The sequence below is a fragment of the Anoplopoma fimbria genome, chromosome 19 (genome assembly GCF_027596085.1).
Source record: "Anoplopoma fimbria isolate UVic2021 breed Golden Eagle Sablefish chromosome 19, Afim_UVic_2022, whole genome shotgun sequence".
In the NCBI taxonomy this organism is placed as follows: Eukaryota; Metazoa; Chordata; class Actinopteri; order Perciformes; family Anoplopomatidae; genus Anoplopoma; species Anoplopoma fimbria.
Genome location: NC_072467.1, coordinates 12,401,204 through 12,417,318, shown reverse-complemented (window position 1 = coordinate 12,417,318; position 16,115 = coordinate 12,401,204). Strand labels below are relative to the sequence as shown.

General features: G+C 39.9%; 1 protein-coding gene across 1 annotated transcript; it reads left to right on the top strand.

The window, feature by feature from the left end:
- The first annotated feature begins 1,446 nt into the window (after positions 1-1,446).
- slc38a8a (solute carrier family 38 member 8a) lies at positions 1,447-15,576 on the top strand. The gene is made up of 10 exons (XM_054620223.1): positions 1,447-1,875; positions 5,432-5,630; positions 5,857-6,013; positions 7,172-7,276; positions 8,246-8,303; positions 12,086-12,200; positions 12,438-12,585; positions 12,871-13,073; positions 13,151-13,202; positions 14,059-15,576. Exons 1-10 carry the CDS (start codon positions 1,672-1,674, stop codon positions 14,159-14,161), a joined length of 1,344 nt encoding a protein of 447 aa, XP_054476198.1. The 5' UTR covers positions 1,447-1,671; the 3' UTR covers positions 14,162-15,576.
- Positions 15,577-16,115: the final 539 nt, after the last annotated feature.

The window sequence follows — 16,115 nt, the reverse complement described above, 5'->3', positions numbered from 1 at the left end:
AAGTACACCTTCATCCTTCCTTTCTTTCACAACGCTGGCTTCAACCTTCACTCTCTTACCCTGTGACTGTACTGCAGGTAATTGATTTGTGTTGCTTTTTTCATTTACTTTCATGAGTGAAATAAAGTGACGTTGGTGAATTTTTTTTGGGTGACCTCAAATTTGTTTTTGCCTTTTGTAGCATTAAATCAATTCTGTGCATGACATTTACAAGTTAATGTACCTGTGATCCTGCATTACTGGAAATCTTCACCATTGAGTAAATGTGATTGATAATCTTTACTCCTCCTTCCAGGCAATGCAAGCTGCAGAACGATGAGTCATGTACAAAAAAACATGTTGAAGTGGATTTTAGTTTTTATTACAGCCTCAGTTGTAATCAGATTGGTTTCACCCACATAAAATCACATCAATGGTTGATCTGATCTTTAATGCTTGTGTGAAAACAACCATGTCCATGTGGGCCTCGACCATCTCCCTAATTCCTCTTACATCTGACCTTCACTGACTTTACTGCATGTGATAGCCTGGCTAGTCTGGACGCAAGACATTCTGGCCCCACACAGGCATCCTCTGGTACCGAGATTGTTTTATCCAAACGTTCCCATTCCCCACATTTTCTTCCCCTTCACATCTTGACATCAACAGATTTGACAGTGAGCCAGGCCGCCTAACTAACACACACACACACACACACACACACACACACACACACACACACACACACACACACACACACACTGCCCCGCCCACACAGTGTGTGAATAGTTTGAGGATTTTAGCAAAAAATCCACAGCCTTGAAACTATTTTCAAGATTTCTCAGAACCAGTATGCTGGCGGGTGATGAGAAATGTGTTTAGTTAAGCAAAAGTAGGCTAGACTACAGTTTTATTTGCAGTTTGATTTCACAATAGACTTCAAGCTTACATTGTGTGTGTGATGATTATTGTGTATATTTTGCATTATGTGTGCTGTCCAGTTTGTTCAGTGCTGTTACGTCTTAAGAGTTACTTGAAAGAGATTAAAGCTTGAAGCTAACTATGCTTGAACACATCAAATAGAAATGTTTATGTAAACCATATTGTACATGTCCCCTTTCAAATGAATAAAAATGATAAATAAATGATGAGTGGGCTGACAAAATATGCAAAATAATATAAAAATGATCATGGTTTGATCATGACTAGTTTGTGAACAAGTGAGTCCCTTTTAGATGGAAATATCACCATTGTACATTTTCTGAAGACACGCAAAGTTACCTTACATTTATGATAATTTAACAATAACAATAAATAAACAATAATAGAAGATTTATAGAGACTGCTTCATTATGGTACTGCACTCCACTGCAACTTACTGTGACACTTTTATTGTCATTCACATTTTTGTATTAAAATGTCATGTAAAATTCCCCTATGGTTCTCCATCTGGTCCGAGCTGCACCTGAAGGCAGCAGCAGCCCTCCATCGGGGCCCTCCCCTCCCTCCGCCCTCTATCCGGCTCACCTTGCTCAGTGAGCGGGCCCGGCTCACAGAGCGCAGCGCTGTGGCCGCGGAGTGTTTGAGTGGTTGTGAGCAGACCGGCGGCCCGTGTGCATGTGTATGTATGCAGCCTTGTGAGCGCGCATGTGCGTCAGTGTGTCCCAGCGTGAGTTCCCCGCCGGTTGAAGCATGGAGGAGTTAGCCAGAGAGAGCATCAGCCTGCTGGCCTCAGCCTCGACCAAGCCCCGGCTGGACGTGGCCGCCGGGCCTCGGCTCGGCTCCATCGGGGCCATCTTCATCATGCTGAAATCCGCGCTGGGTGCCGGCCTCCTCAACTTTCCCTGGGCCTTCGAGAGAGCAGGCGGCATCCGCAGCGCAGTCACCGTGGAGCTGGTGGGCATTTTGAAACACACAGATAAGATTAAAAGATTATATTTCTACTGGTGGTATATGAGATGTCTCTGCAATGCTAGATTTGTGGCAGAGATCTCAAAAGTTGAAGAAGCCAAACGTCTTTTAAGGGGGATTTATTTAAAGAAAAAAGAAAAGTAACTTTTCTTTAATATTTATCTTTTATTGGACGGTGTGCTGAAATCCACAGAGATCAATTAAGTAGATTGTCATGTCTTCCACCTGAGCGGCGAGGCCATGTTAGACTTGACCTCAGCACCTTTTTAGATTCACCTAATCTCTATCAGTATAACTTTTTCTTTGTCGCTCACACAACAGTGCAATATTGATAATTGATTCTGGGATATTTATTTTGTATTAAGCATAGTCCTCAGCCGAAGACAGAACTCATTGCGTATAAACTTCTCACCCAAGTTGGCAATCACTATGACCCAGAAACTTAAATATTCTATCGGTCTTAGTCGTGTGTAAAACCTGCACACTCTTAATTGTCCTGAGAGGAATGGAAAAACTCAATCTGAGAAGCAAACCAGACATTCCTCTTGTATAAGTTTTTTTAAATTTTATTTATTGAAACTCTAGGATCAAACCACTGTCCAAGAGTTTAATAGAAATATTTAAATCATTCCTTTTATCCTGCTGGTGTCCTGGCTCCACCATTAATTTGATGATTTAAAAAGTGTTAAATTCAATGCATATGCTACTTTGCTGCTCTGCTCTAGAGATTTTTTCGTCCTGCAGACTTTGGACCAAATACATCCCAAGTGTGATTTATTTATTTTTATTTTTTTTTTTTTATATATACATTGTCCTCTATGTTGTGTCAGGTTTAATGTCATGCTAAAATTCAGTTTGGTTTTTTTCAGGATTGAAGGCTTATTGATTTGCCACCCTATGGCCTCCTTGTCATCTCCTCCAATTCCACAGCTGAACATGATATAATGAGTGAATCATCTCGTCCTGAAACAAAAAGAGTTTTGTCAACCAAATCTTACTAAACATAATTTAATGATATTATGAATATTTATTTTAAAACTGCATGTATTTATTTTTGGCCACTAGGGGCAGAAAAATATAAAAACAGGCTGAAGGATGCTGAGCCTCACAGGCTCATAAAATTGATAGCGTGGCTAACTCTAAGTTACCTAAATACACGTAGCAACATTAGCATCAATTAAATGTTGCTTTTTGGGCCACCCGACAAAAAGTCTAATATTCAACCAACCTTCAGTTCTGTTATGGTCCTCACAAACGCTAGTTATTAACATAAGTCTGCTGTTTGATTTTTTTTTTTTTTTGCTCCAATTGTTTTCAGGGCATTGAATAAAAGCAGTTAAACTAAACTAAACGATACAATCATTGTTCTTTAAAACCAAAACAGTTAGCTAAAAAGCTAGATAGAGCATCAGAGGGATCCCTTGGTTTCATATACAGTGTCATCATGACTAACCTCTTTCATACTGCAGACTATGAGGTCATTTTTTCACAAATTAATTAATAGGGGGTTAAGGTTATTATATGAAATATATGCTTACTGGCTCTGTTTTGTATCTTTTTTAATTGAATCCTGTTTAGTTTGACTGTCGTTAAGACAAAATTAGGAATTTGATGCATCAAACTTTTTACAGTAGAATTACATTTAATCTTTTTTATAAATTGAATGAATAATATAAAAAATAATCTCTAGATAACCTATGATGAAAGTATTAATTAAATATTTGAGAACAGGGTCATAGTGTAATGTCTATGATACCCTCCATTAATCCCATCTTGATCTGGGATGGTGCCCTGCACTATGCAATGTCTAAAGATTAGTACTTTTAATATATTTAATCAATAGCTGCCTTAAATGTTGGCCTTTAACTCATTGTGTACAACCAAAAGAGCTTTACCTATAATCTCCACAAAAAAAACCTGTACATTGTAATTGGTGTTGTATGAGGTCACCTGAGTCTAAAGTTTTCTTTTCCTCTTTACTTTTCAATCAGGCCAGGTCTTCCCATTACACCACAGTGGTTCTATAGACCTGACTGGACACTTGGCAGCAACTTGAGAGCGTAATTGGATCGAATACTTTTTAATTTGTGTCCGAGCTTGCTCTTCTGCACTCTTCGATAGTCACTCCCTTGTGTTTTCCCTTCAGGTGTTCTACTGACCTTATTTGCATAATTGCTGTCATTTGTTTGTCCATGTTAGTGACTTTGACCGTAGAGCGGTTCTTCAGGGATCTATAACCCTGAAGGATGCTTCACCCCTCCAGTGTTTATTCCTTTTTCTCTGTTTAGGTTGTGTAGCTGGTTTTCTTACTGTTACTGGTGAAACACTTTATTTTCCACACCTCCTTATTTGAGTTCAGTAACTCCCTCTATCTGTATCCATTACATTACATTACATTACAGTCATTTAGCAGACGCTTTTATCCAAAGCGACTTACAATCAGTAGTATATTACATATCATTCACCCATTCACACACTGATGACAGGCTACCATGCAAGGTGCCACCATCAGACTCTAACTAACATTCATGCAACATCCAGTCCACACCGATGGCAAGCCTTCGGGAGCAACTTGGGGTTAAGTGTCTTGCCCAAGGACACATCGACTGCCGAAGCCGGGTATCGAACCACCGACCCTCTGATTGGAGAACTACCTTGCTCTCCACTACGCCACAGCCGCCCCACAGCCGTATCCCTTCCCTTTGTCTCACTCAGGCCTCTAATATTTTAGAGCAAACATTTGTGAGTACACAAGGGCTTTTCCACTTTACATACCCACAGGGAGGCATTTCTAACACTTCTTTCCCTCATTATTATTTTTTTTTGTAACATTTTTCACAATCATGTTCATTCACAAAAGCTAGATAGGCTTGTCAGACTGCTTTGCAGCCTCAAATTCATCAACTCAGGCATCCAGCAGATGTGTTGGTGTAACTTTAGGATTAGGATTTTCTGAAATCGTATCGAATGTATTGTTGATGTGATCATGTGTTGATATCCAAACCTGTTTTTCATTGAACAAAAGACAATTCTCAAACGTTGAATTTTTGTCTATATGTGAGCTGGACCTGTACATGTTTAATTCCAAATTAGATTTGAGGTCATTTTGAAATTATGTTACCATTACATAGTTTATCCACCAAAGACGGCCCCTACAAGTTGAATTTATCAACTGCAAAATATCCAGCTCGGTATGTAAATTGGTCAAAATTCCAATCACAAAAAAAGGATCATTTAATTTGTGTCTGTGTTTTAAAAAAATAAATAAATAATAATAATTGGTTTGATAACGTGCCTGATCTGTTGGTATACTCTAACTTTTTAGGAAAAAAAGGCTGCAGCAATGTTCACCAGCATCCTCTCATTTTTCTACAAACACAAATAAATTCACAAGATGCTACATTCACATAAATTCAACATAGAGTGCCCTTTTTGGGCAAACCAGTGTTTCATTTGGACTGCGGCAAAAGAGATCCTTTTTTAATTTTTTTTAAATGTGTCATCTGTACCCCTTACCTCCGCCCTTCCTTCCTCCCCTCAGGTGTCCCTCGTGTTCCTGGTCAGTGGTCTGATCATCCTGGGCTACTCCTCGTCCATCAGTGGCCAGTGCACTTACCAGGCGGTGGTGAAGGAGGTGTGCGGGCCGGCCATCGGTCAGCTGTGTGAGATCTGCTTCGTCTTCAACCTCTTCATGATCTCTGTGGCCTTTCTAGTGATTGTGGACGACCAGCTGGAGAAGTGTGAGTTGGAGAGTCTGTGGAGCGTGCAGACTTCGGCACTAAGTACTGATTTCTAGTCTGGATCAGGTGTCTTTTTCTTCCCGTCCTGCATCACAGTTGCATCATCAGAAAATTAGACCATTTGTGTTCTTTATATTTGAGACAGATATGGTTTGAAATAGAAATAATTAAGCATTTCATATGCTTCTTATATCTTTACTTTCTTCATTACTGTTTTTCCCGTCAGTGTGCGGCTCCCTGTACGAGCTGATAACTGACATGCCGGCGTCGGAGATGCCGCACCACTTCTACACAGACCAGCACTTCGGTCTGGTGATGCTTTGCCTCCTCCTCATCCTGCCGCTGTCCATCCCCCGAGAGATCAGCATTCAGAAATACATCAGGTCAGGTGTCCCGCGTCACATGTGGAAGTCCATCCAATTGTTTGTATAATCATTTTAGATTTTAAGTATTTTTTTATGATAATATATATATATTTTTTTTAGTTGTATAAGAATTTAGCTATAGTTGTTAAGTGTTGGTTTGGTAGAAAAAACATTTTCTTTTTTTTTCTTTTTTTAATATCTAACCCTTTGTTCGAGAACCAGACAGCTCAACAACTACTGGCCAGATGTGCCATCAGATGTCGTGTTCACGGTCACCACTGGTTGTTACCTAATAACTTTGGTGACCACTTAGCCTTTCATGTAGCTCCACCATTGGCTCAAAATTTTCCTTTTCACCAACACTTTGATGCATAACAATGGAACCCAAAAGCTAATGCCCAGATTCCCACAAAATTCAATTTAATACCAATATATTTAATTTAGATTTTTTTTAATCTCCAGTGCCATCTACGTTTCAAAATGTCTAATTTATACACAGAATGTCTTATAATTCAACAGCTCAACACTATATAACACTACAAATCTATGGGAGGCCAAACAATTCAGAGACCTGGCCAAGATTGATGCCATTTTCTTTTCAGTTTAATTCAATTTATTTTGTATAGCCCAAAATCACAAGTTTACCTCAGAGGGCTTTACACTCTGTACACATGCGACATCCACTGTCCCAGGAGCCCCCCCCCCCCCCCCGAAAAAACCTTCAACAGGGGACAAAAAAGGAAGAAGCTTTAGCTAGAGCAATAAAGGGATCCCTTTCCCTGGATGGACAGAAGTGCAATAGATGTCATGTGTACAGAAAAAAATTCCACCGATCCAGCACATGTTGAATTGGTGGTGTCCATCTCGGCCAGGCTGTTGTTTGGCCTCCCTTAAACGGCTTCTTCTGTAGTTAAACTACCCATAATGCTGCAGTGACGTAGAAGCGTACTCCATGGTGTGTCAGTGCACCGTGACATCACTGTTGGTTGTCACAATGTCTTTCATTCCGTATATTATTCTCTTTCATAGTCATGTGCGCGTGTGTGAGTGTGGCCCTCTTGAAGGTATGGACCCCTGCGGTCAGTTTCCAGTCATCCACTCATCCATTGTACTTTGCCTTACATGTCTGGCTGTTTTGTTTGATTTCCTGTCTTCTGTGTCTCTGTCCTCTCACAGTGGTCTTGGTACTCTAGCTGCAACCTACCTGGCCATTGCCATCATCATCAAATACCACGCCACGCCTTCTGTTCTGGTTCACATCTCGCCTCTCTACACCAGTGGGTATGTATTTGTGCGAGTGTGTCGGGAGACAAATGTGAAGTCAAAATGAGTGTCGAGAGTAGATGTGTCTAATTAATTGGATCCATCAGGAGTGAACTATCAATGCTGTAGTTGACCGACTCGTTTTCTATCTTGCACAGCTGTATGCTTTAAAAAACACATGTTGTCTTGTTAGCGGTATTTATTTAATTCACTCAAATCGAACTTCAAGTATTTTCCTTTTTATTGAAACAAAAACGGCTACAAAATGTGCAATAATCACATCAAATAGATTATAGTGGTAACCCATAAAAGCTAATTTACTCCTATGTAGGTCTAATAACAATTGAAATAATAAATACAGTAGCCTATCGCAACATATAGGCCTCAAATCAAATACCTGGCTTTGTTGAGACTGTCCACCTCCTTTTTCCTTTCAGCACTTCTGAGGATAACTCATAATAATTAATGTTGTGGCATAATAATAATGTGAAATTACTATCCCTTATTTCATGTGCGATTTGGGAATTTTGAGGCAAATAGCACACATAGCAAATACTTTAAGAAAATAGTTGTCTTTTTAAAAGTAAAGTTTTGTATTCAAGGTTTTCTTTTCTCTGTCATAAATAAATGTAATCACTGCAGCAAGTTCATATAATGAGGTTGCTTCCAGGAAATATGACTTATCCATAAATCTGCTTTAAATCCAGGCCACTAGGACAGACCAAAGTAGATGAAACTGTTCTGCTCGCTCGTCTCCTTGAGCCCCTGTGACTCTGTTAACACTCTCAGTCTGGCTCACTGACTTACAGCGGCTGCTCTTGTCAGCCGCATGCCCCTGTGATTGACTGGTGCAGTCTATGGTGAAGTTTCTCTAAATGCCACAGCATTATGAATGGAGCCCTAATAATAGCTTGTTTCTTCTTCATCTCCTGGCATTTGTGAAAATCAGAAAATATGACTGTCGTGTGTCCTCCTGTCTGTGTGTAGGATCAGCTCCTGGTCCTCCATGTTCAGTGTCATACCGACCATCTGCTTTGGTTTCCAGGTGAGTTCAACAAATTAAAAATGTATCGTGTAAAACCCTTATAGCCCTGGTTAACATGTGTATGTAACAGCATGCTGTGGTTAAGCTAGAGGCCATTGAGTGTGTAGCTGTGTTTGTAAAGGTTTATGCATGAGTGCGTGCTTAAGTTATGGCTGCAAAATTGCAAATGCCTGCATGTGACTACATTAAAGTGATAACCCAGCAAGTAATGAAGCATAAAGTCTCCATAACCATTTGACTTCAATTGTCCAGGTCTTTAATCTGCCCACACCTCAAAACAATGGTGCAAAATGGAATTTAATTTCTGGTGATCAACACAAGAAATTGCCTTTTTAAGAATTTAAACAGCTACATCACTTCAGAAACAACATCCCCTTTATGGTTCATTCGAGCGGCTGTGGCACATGAGGTAGAGAGCTTGACCCGCAACCACAAGGTCGGTGGTTCGAACCCCTCTACAGGCAACATGCCGAGGTGTCCTTGAGCGAAACACGTAAACCCTCCCCGGGCGCTTCATTGCAGCCCACTGCTCCTCCGGGATGGGTCAAATGCAGAGAACTGAATTTCCCCATTGTGGGACTAATAAAGGTGTAATTATTATTATTCACATTACAGCAGAAAAACAAAGCTTCTGTGCTGCATGGGCAGTATTGTGGGGGAGTCTATGGGAGCTGACTTGTTGGATAATGCACCATTGTAAATTATTTTAGGGCCTGGGTATGCTTGATAAGATACTAACTAGTTTGTACAACAACCACATCTGAAGGCAAAGATTTTTTAAGTTGTCTCTAACAACATTTGAAGGAGTGAAAGATCTGCTGTCATAGAGAAGAAAAACAAAATTGTTCAGAAAAACATCATGTTGCATCATATTCAACAATCCTTCCTCAAAGGCAAGATTCCAGGAATATACTAATGTTCAAGAAATCACAGGAAACCCCAACGTGTAAACAAAATAGAAATAAACTGGTAATTGATGCGCTTTAGAAGTGCTGGTAGGCAGATTTTGTTTCCTTTTGAATTGAAGCAGTCTAGCTGCTTCACCCGATTCTGGTCTTGATGCTAAGCCAAGCAAATTGCATGCTGGCAGTGGCTTCATATTTACCCTACAGACATGAGTGGATCTATGGATTTACACCAGTAAAAGAGAAATAATAAGAGGGGGGGAAAAAAGATCCTGTGAGTCAGTATATTGACAAACCTTTTGGAAGTAATGACCAAGTTATTCAAAATAATGACTTGTTATGGTAAAATAATGATTTGCTTTCTCAAAATGGATCATAGAGCAGCTTCCCCATGTGCAAAAGGTCAGTTCTTACTGCAGTGGCCTGGGTTCTAAATTGACCCGTGGCCATTTGCTGCAAGTTTCCCCCTTTCCCGACTGTATAATATTGGCCATACTAACATCTTAAACAAAAAGTATCAAAAAACAACGACTTAACCGTAAAATTAGAAACTTTTTTTACTTAGTACCTCACTGATGTGACTTGGTATTGTAAAATGGTAAAACTTACAAGTTTTTCATCATTTTGCAATAGTAACTCATTATTTCAAGATATTGAGTCATTATTTGGAGAAAGTTTCTCATGACTATATTATATGAGACGTGTTGACAGCGAAGTCCTTGGATTATTCTAGAATAAAAGGGAATCCGATTTCTGGAAGGACACACTGCTGTCGATTCCTTCCTTTTTTTTATGTACTGTTGTGCTGTGAGCACCGCAAACATAATTCCATTCACCATTGTATTGGATTTTTCATGGTGTTTGTGAGAACCTGGACAAAGTGCAGATATTGAATTGATACAGTGGTGTTTTTTTTGTTTTTTTTTCAATCAACTTGGGTAGCTGGACTTTCTCAGGAGAGGTGTAGTAAAGGTCAGCAGGCTGGGGCCTCTGTGCTCTGCAGGATCTCTGAGAGTGAGCTTTTTATATTTAATAGCGGGTTAGCCTTCACGATAAGCGATCATTCTGTCAATCTAAAGCAAGACAGACTGATGTGTGACTTCCCAAGTTGCCAAGGTAACCCCTGAGGGATGCTGGCAGGATCTAATAAAAGAAGAAGAAAGCACAAACGGACTGATGCATGCCCTGTCACACAGGCACGCTTCCTCAGGGTGAGTGATTGCAATGCAAAGGGTTGAAAAGAGAGCTGATGAGATCCTGAGGAGGGGGAGGCAGGAAAGGGGAAGTAGGGTTTAAAACCAGGCGATGGCAGCTGGGCTCAAGTGGGGACAAGAGTGTGTATCCTGACCTCTGTGATTGTTTAACTCACCCCATTGTGCAGCTCGGAGCCCATGGTCTTCATTTAATTCCCTATCTCGTCTCAGTTCATCACACCGGCAGAGAGATCACAGATAATAAGACTTCTGGATCCTCAACCTGGACCGTAAGCTCCAAACAGATGAGAAAAACCTGAGGTTGGCTTTTAGAGAGGCACCCAATCTGTGTGACCACCAGCTAGTGTGTTTTATCTGTCAGAGGATCGCTATCTAGTCCCAGGAGCTTAATCCAACAAAATCTGGGAACCCATCAACTATCGGTCAATTTAGCCTCTGGGGGCAACGTTCAGGTATAGCAAGAAGATACCTGGATAAACGGATAACCGGGCCAAGACTTCACTTTCATTTGCTGGTCAATGGTTACGATCCAATTTGCAACAATTAGACGCAAGAATGAGGTTTAGAGATGACTTCTACGACTGGATTATTAAACAAGCGGCCAATTTACACTTTATGTGAATGCAGAATTTTTTTTTTTTATGACCTGCTGATTAGAATTTCCGTTCTGAAAACTAAAATTGATAGCAAGTCTCCAGAATAACCTTTTTACGACTGTCCCGAAGTAATTTCAAGCAGCCCAAAGTTAGGGTACACTGTTAAAAAAAATAGTGTTATCATATTACTTTGTCATTGTCATCTATAGTTTTTCTTTGCATGAAAACAGACAATTCAAATCATTAGGAAACGAATGATTGTCATTTGATTAAATATTTGCTTTGATTAAAAAGCATATTTTTTTTTTTTATGATTATCTCATAAGCAGCTTAGTGCAAATTTAAGGAAGTTAATCAAGTAATAATTCATTCTCTGGTATTTTTATTTTGCTGTGAAAACATCTTCAAACAACTGGATTTATTCAAGTTTCTGGCCAAAATCTAAATTTTACAAGCCTCACATTTGAACACATGATAATTTATCTTTGCCCAATACTAGTTTTTACTGAATAGTAATTGAACTCATCATAATGCAAGTCAGTGCAGCCTCTGTTCATTTTAGCTGTTAGCATAGTCCTACTGATAACGGAGCTGTGATGCTCTGAACAGCATGATGTGAATAAACTACAATAAGTGTTTAACATGATCGTTCCAAATCTTTTTAAGTTTTTTTCCTACAGGGCTTATTTTGGACTTGCGGCTGTTACAGATTGTAAACTTTATGTCTTCGTCACTCACGACAACGTATTGTGTGTGTGTGGCGAATATGTTATTTTCTGTGCCAATGTCTGCCAACGTAAAAACGATCATGTGGCACTCGTGTGTGTAAATGTGTGGGGGGAAAAAAATCTGAAATATTAAACTTATCGGTCGATCAGCAGAAAACCACTCCGTTTCAGTCGGCAGCCGATCGGTCGGAGAATTTCTAATTGCAAACCAAAATCTTGTCCCATTGCTTAGAGATTATGCATTCAAATTTATAGTTGTATAGTTTCTGGAGATTAAATCCAACCAAACACAACAGTTGATAATCTTCTTTAATCACCCTGTCTGTGTGTTTGTTCCAGTGCCACGAGGCCTCCATCACCATCTACAGCAGCATGGAGAACCAGCGGCTCTCTAACTGGGTCTTCATCTCTGTGGTCTCCATGATCTTCTGTCTGGTTATCTACTCCCTCACAGGTCAGACAAGCTTCCACCAAACCTCAACCCACTTTTCCACGATTCTAATGCACCCGATTTCTCTCGGCTCATTTGCAGTGCAACATCAGCCGCACGTTGTGTTTAGAGCTAATTAGAAATGCATACTAAACTAAGATGGTGAACATGCATCTATATATAACTGCAAGTTAGCGTTGTCATAGTGAGAATGTTGGCACGCTAATGTTGGTATTGAGGTTCCGTCTTTCTCTGTTGCAGGGGCTTATGGGTACCTGACATTTGGAAAGGACGTGAAGGCCGACATTCTGATGTCGTACACCGGCGATGACATTCTGATGCTCATTGCCAGGCTGCTGTTTGGAATCTCCATCATCACCATCTATCCCATCATCCTGCTGCTGGGCAGGTCAGGAACACAGTCTTTATGAATTTATATCACCTCAGCTGAATCTCATAAAAATATTTTTTTATCTTTTAAATGAATGATCAAAAGTCGGAAATGTCTGAAAAAAGTTTAGATAAAGTTTCCTAAAGTTGAGTTTTACTTAAAGTTGATAGTCGTAAAAGAAACCTCTGATGTTTTTAAATGATCTCTCTCGGTTACAATGTCTACAGAGGACAATGTTTTGGATGCACAATAACCCTTAAGTCATACTTTATGATCAAAAACACACACGCTCCTTCACACCAGGTCAGTGATCCAGGACCCCTTGCTGAGCTGGAGGCGGCGGCGGGACGGCGTGGCGACGGCACAGTTTGAGAGCCGCAGCCGCTACGTGCTGACTGTCCTGTGGATAACGGTGACGCTGCTCATCGCCACGTACGTGCCGGACATCAGCAAGGTCATCAGTGTCATCGGAGGGATCAGCGCCTTTTTCATCTTCATCTTCCCAGGTAACACTCTGGTTACAGATTCATATTCTCTCACATGAGCTGCTACAGCTCCTAAACCCTGTGATGTGTTTGGACAGGGCTCTGTCTGATGTTTGCCATGCAGTCGGAGCCAGTCTCCTGTAAAACTAGGTGAGAACAAACCTCATTTATTAAAATGTTAATGTATTGTAAATACACTTCTGGATGATAATCCAGAGAAGAGAGAGAAGAGGCAAAGAATGAATATAATGAAGTATAAACTGAGCTGCCTGAGTTATTGTAAATTGGTATGTTCTCTCTTAGAGAAACTTTAAACATGTACGGTTGTAATAACGTTTTTGCGCTGGTAGTAGTGTCTCAAGATGGTGATGCATGGATTATGCACAAATATAACGCCTCCACCTCTCTAAAAAACAAAGCAAACGGTATGACACAATTCAAAACATATAATCAAATATGCAGACTACGCTTCACTAAACTAAATGGACTTGAAGCGTAAAAGAACACAGCTGGTCTTGTCAGACGCGCGTCTTGCAGAGCCAGCGTGGATTGATAATTTGATTAAATGGAAGCTTGTCTGTTCCGTGAGATACAAATATATCCAAATTGTCCTAGCAAAAGATTATTTTAATTTTCGTTCAGTTTTAGAGTAATCCAGTGGTGGGTTTCTGTATATTCATGGGTACATTGTAAACAGGAACTGCTTATTGCTAATTTCACAATTTTTCTAATGGGGCCAATTTGTCAAAATCTATACAAATTTAGGCAAAATAGGGCTAAAGTTTTAGCCCACAGCTAACTAGCTTACTCCATAATGAGGGGGCTGTTGGGGGTCTCAGTTGTCCTTATTTTGTCTGAGGGGAAGCTCACCGTGTCAGACTTTATAAACCCTGAGATAGATAAAAGGTTGATGATTTTTTCTTTTACCAACTGATCTGAGAGATGCTTGCAACATTTGCTTCAGTTATTACATTTCCTTTTGTCACTTGTACCTGCTCCTCTCCAGAGTCATCCTCACAGTGTGGGGGGTGGTGACCCTGCTCTGCGGAGCTTTCATCTTCGGCCAGAGCACCACTACCGCCGTGATGCAGGTCCTCGGAAAGATCTGACCGTTCCTCCTCCCTCACTGATCCAGGGTTTACATGGAGACTGTCGTGACCAGATCACCACCTCTTTCCTTTTCCTCAAAGAGCCCATGCTGAATTATGGCCACCATGGACTTTAAAAGTGAACATGACCCCTGAACTATCGAGTGGCTCCTCAAAACTTGTAACTAGTGGCCTTAACCACTATGGACTAAACCCAGTAAAAAACCATTCCTCCTCCAGTGTAAAGGTATGTCGCTTTCATTTGGGTTATTTGTTCTTAGACGCATCTGACAACGAGCTCCGTCTGCCTCTTGCCATACTGAGATGATTTGATTGGAATCCTCAGGTATTTCTGAAGTTTGTTTATATTGTAGTTAATTTACTGTAACACTTATTTGTGCGTATCAGCATTAGACCTGCCTGCATTCAGAAATCATTGACATACAGTTCGTGGGTAAAATAAGGCGCTTAATCTGGTGGGCAGGGTGTTGAAAATGCATTTCTTTCAAAAAATATTTTTTTTCTTGAACAATGTATTACATTTTAATGGTGGGAGCAATATTCAACTATCAGTAGTGTAGCATTAAACCAACTAGAACATTGAACCGATATGAAATTAAAACTTGAAAGCTATTATTATGTGTGCCAAACATGGTGCAATAAGCCAGTTACCACTAGAATGAGATGTAGGCCTGAGTGGGAATATGTCCAAGACCTGCTGGTATCTACTGTAGAACCATGGAGAGACAGAGCTCCGCTACAACATGCAACCAAGGGCTGAAACGCTACCAAGATGCCTGTAGCTAGCTAAAATAGTTCGATTTCAGCATGTCAAAGGATTATTTTAGCACCTCACGTCAACCAGGGGTGCAGTTTATGGCAATAATGATGACAGGACAAGTTAGCTGTTAGCAAGCTAATGTTAGTAAGTTACTGTAGTTAGCTAAGGGACTTAAACACATAATACTGCATTGCTTTCTGACATTCTACTATAACAAGTTAAAAACTGTCAAAATGATATAGTGTAACTTGCAGAAATATAGTTAAGCTAAAACATTTAGCCAAATGCTCGTTTGAGCTGTACGATCCCACAGCGTTCCCATTCTTCCTTCTGATGTCTCGCGTCTTATTGCCTGTATTCGTTTTTTCATTTTGTCAAAACTTAGTTCCAGGTTCTTTACCCTGTTGGTAGAGCATCCCACCACACACCAGCTTTAAGGCATTATTCTGTTGTTTGCTAGCAGATAGAATTCCCCTCGGGTGTGGGCGGGACTTAAATGCTCTTTGAGGTTGATTGAGGGGCCACAATAAATGGGGAGGGAGGAGGGTTTCTTGATGTTACTGTATAGTTGGATGCAAGTGTGTGAATAATTATATATTTTGATTGTTAAAAAAGAAAATGCTGCACTCTAACTTTTTTATGAAATATCAAAGTACGGTGAATATTAGGTTAATGAAAAGATAATTGAATAAAATAATTTTTATATGAAACCTTTGTTGATTGTGCATCTGTTTGCTGTTTTAGTAGCTGGAGAATAAAATGCTGTAAGAGTTATCTTGTTCAGTAGCCTTAAGTACAGCTACATTTTGCCGTCAACCACTCGGTTTCACTGGCAAATTGATTTTTACTGGAATTCTCCAGCTAAGTGTTGCAGATTTTTTTTTTAAAAGAAGGGTAAAAATAAAAGTGACAGAATGATTAATAGATAGATTAAAACTGAGTCATGTGTCTCACCACCATTAACAACTGATTTGATTTTAAGGGGTGGAAACCAGCTGTAACATTTTAAATACTGCTTATGTGATAATGAATCAGCAATATTATATCTATAATAACACACTCTCAAAGAGTACTTTTACTTTTGTTTTTAACATTTTGCTGATAATACTTTTTACTTAAAGTCACAATGAATAGGATTTAAAAAAACAAAACAATGTATTGAATGATCCCTCTATCATCCCTTATGACCCACTA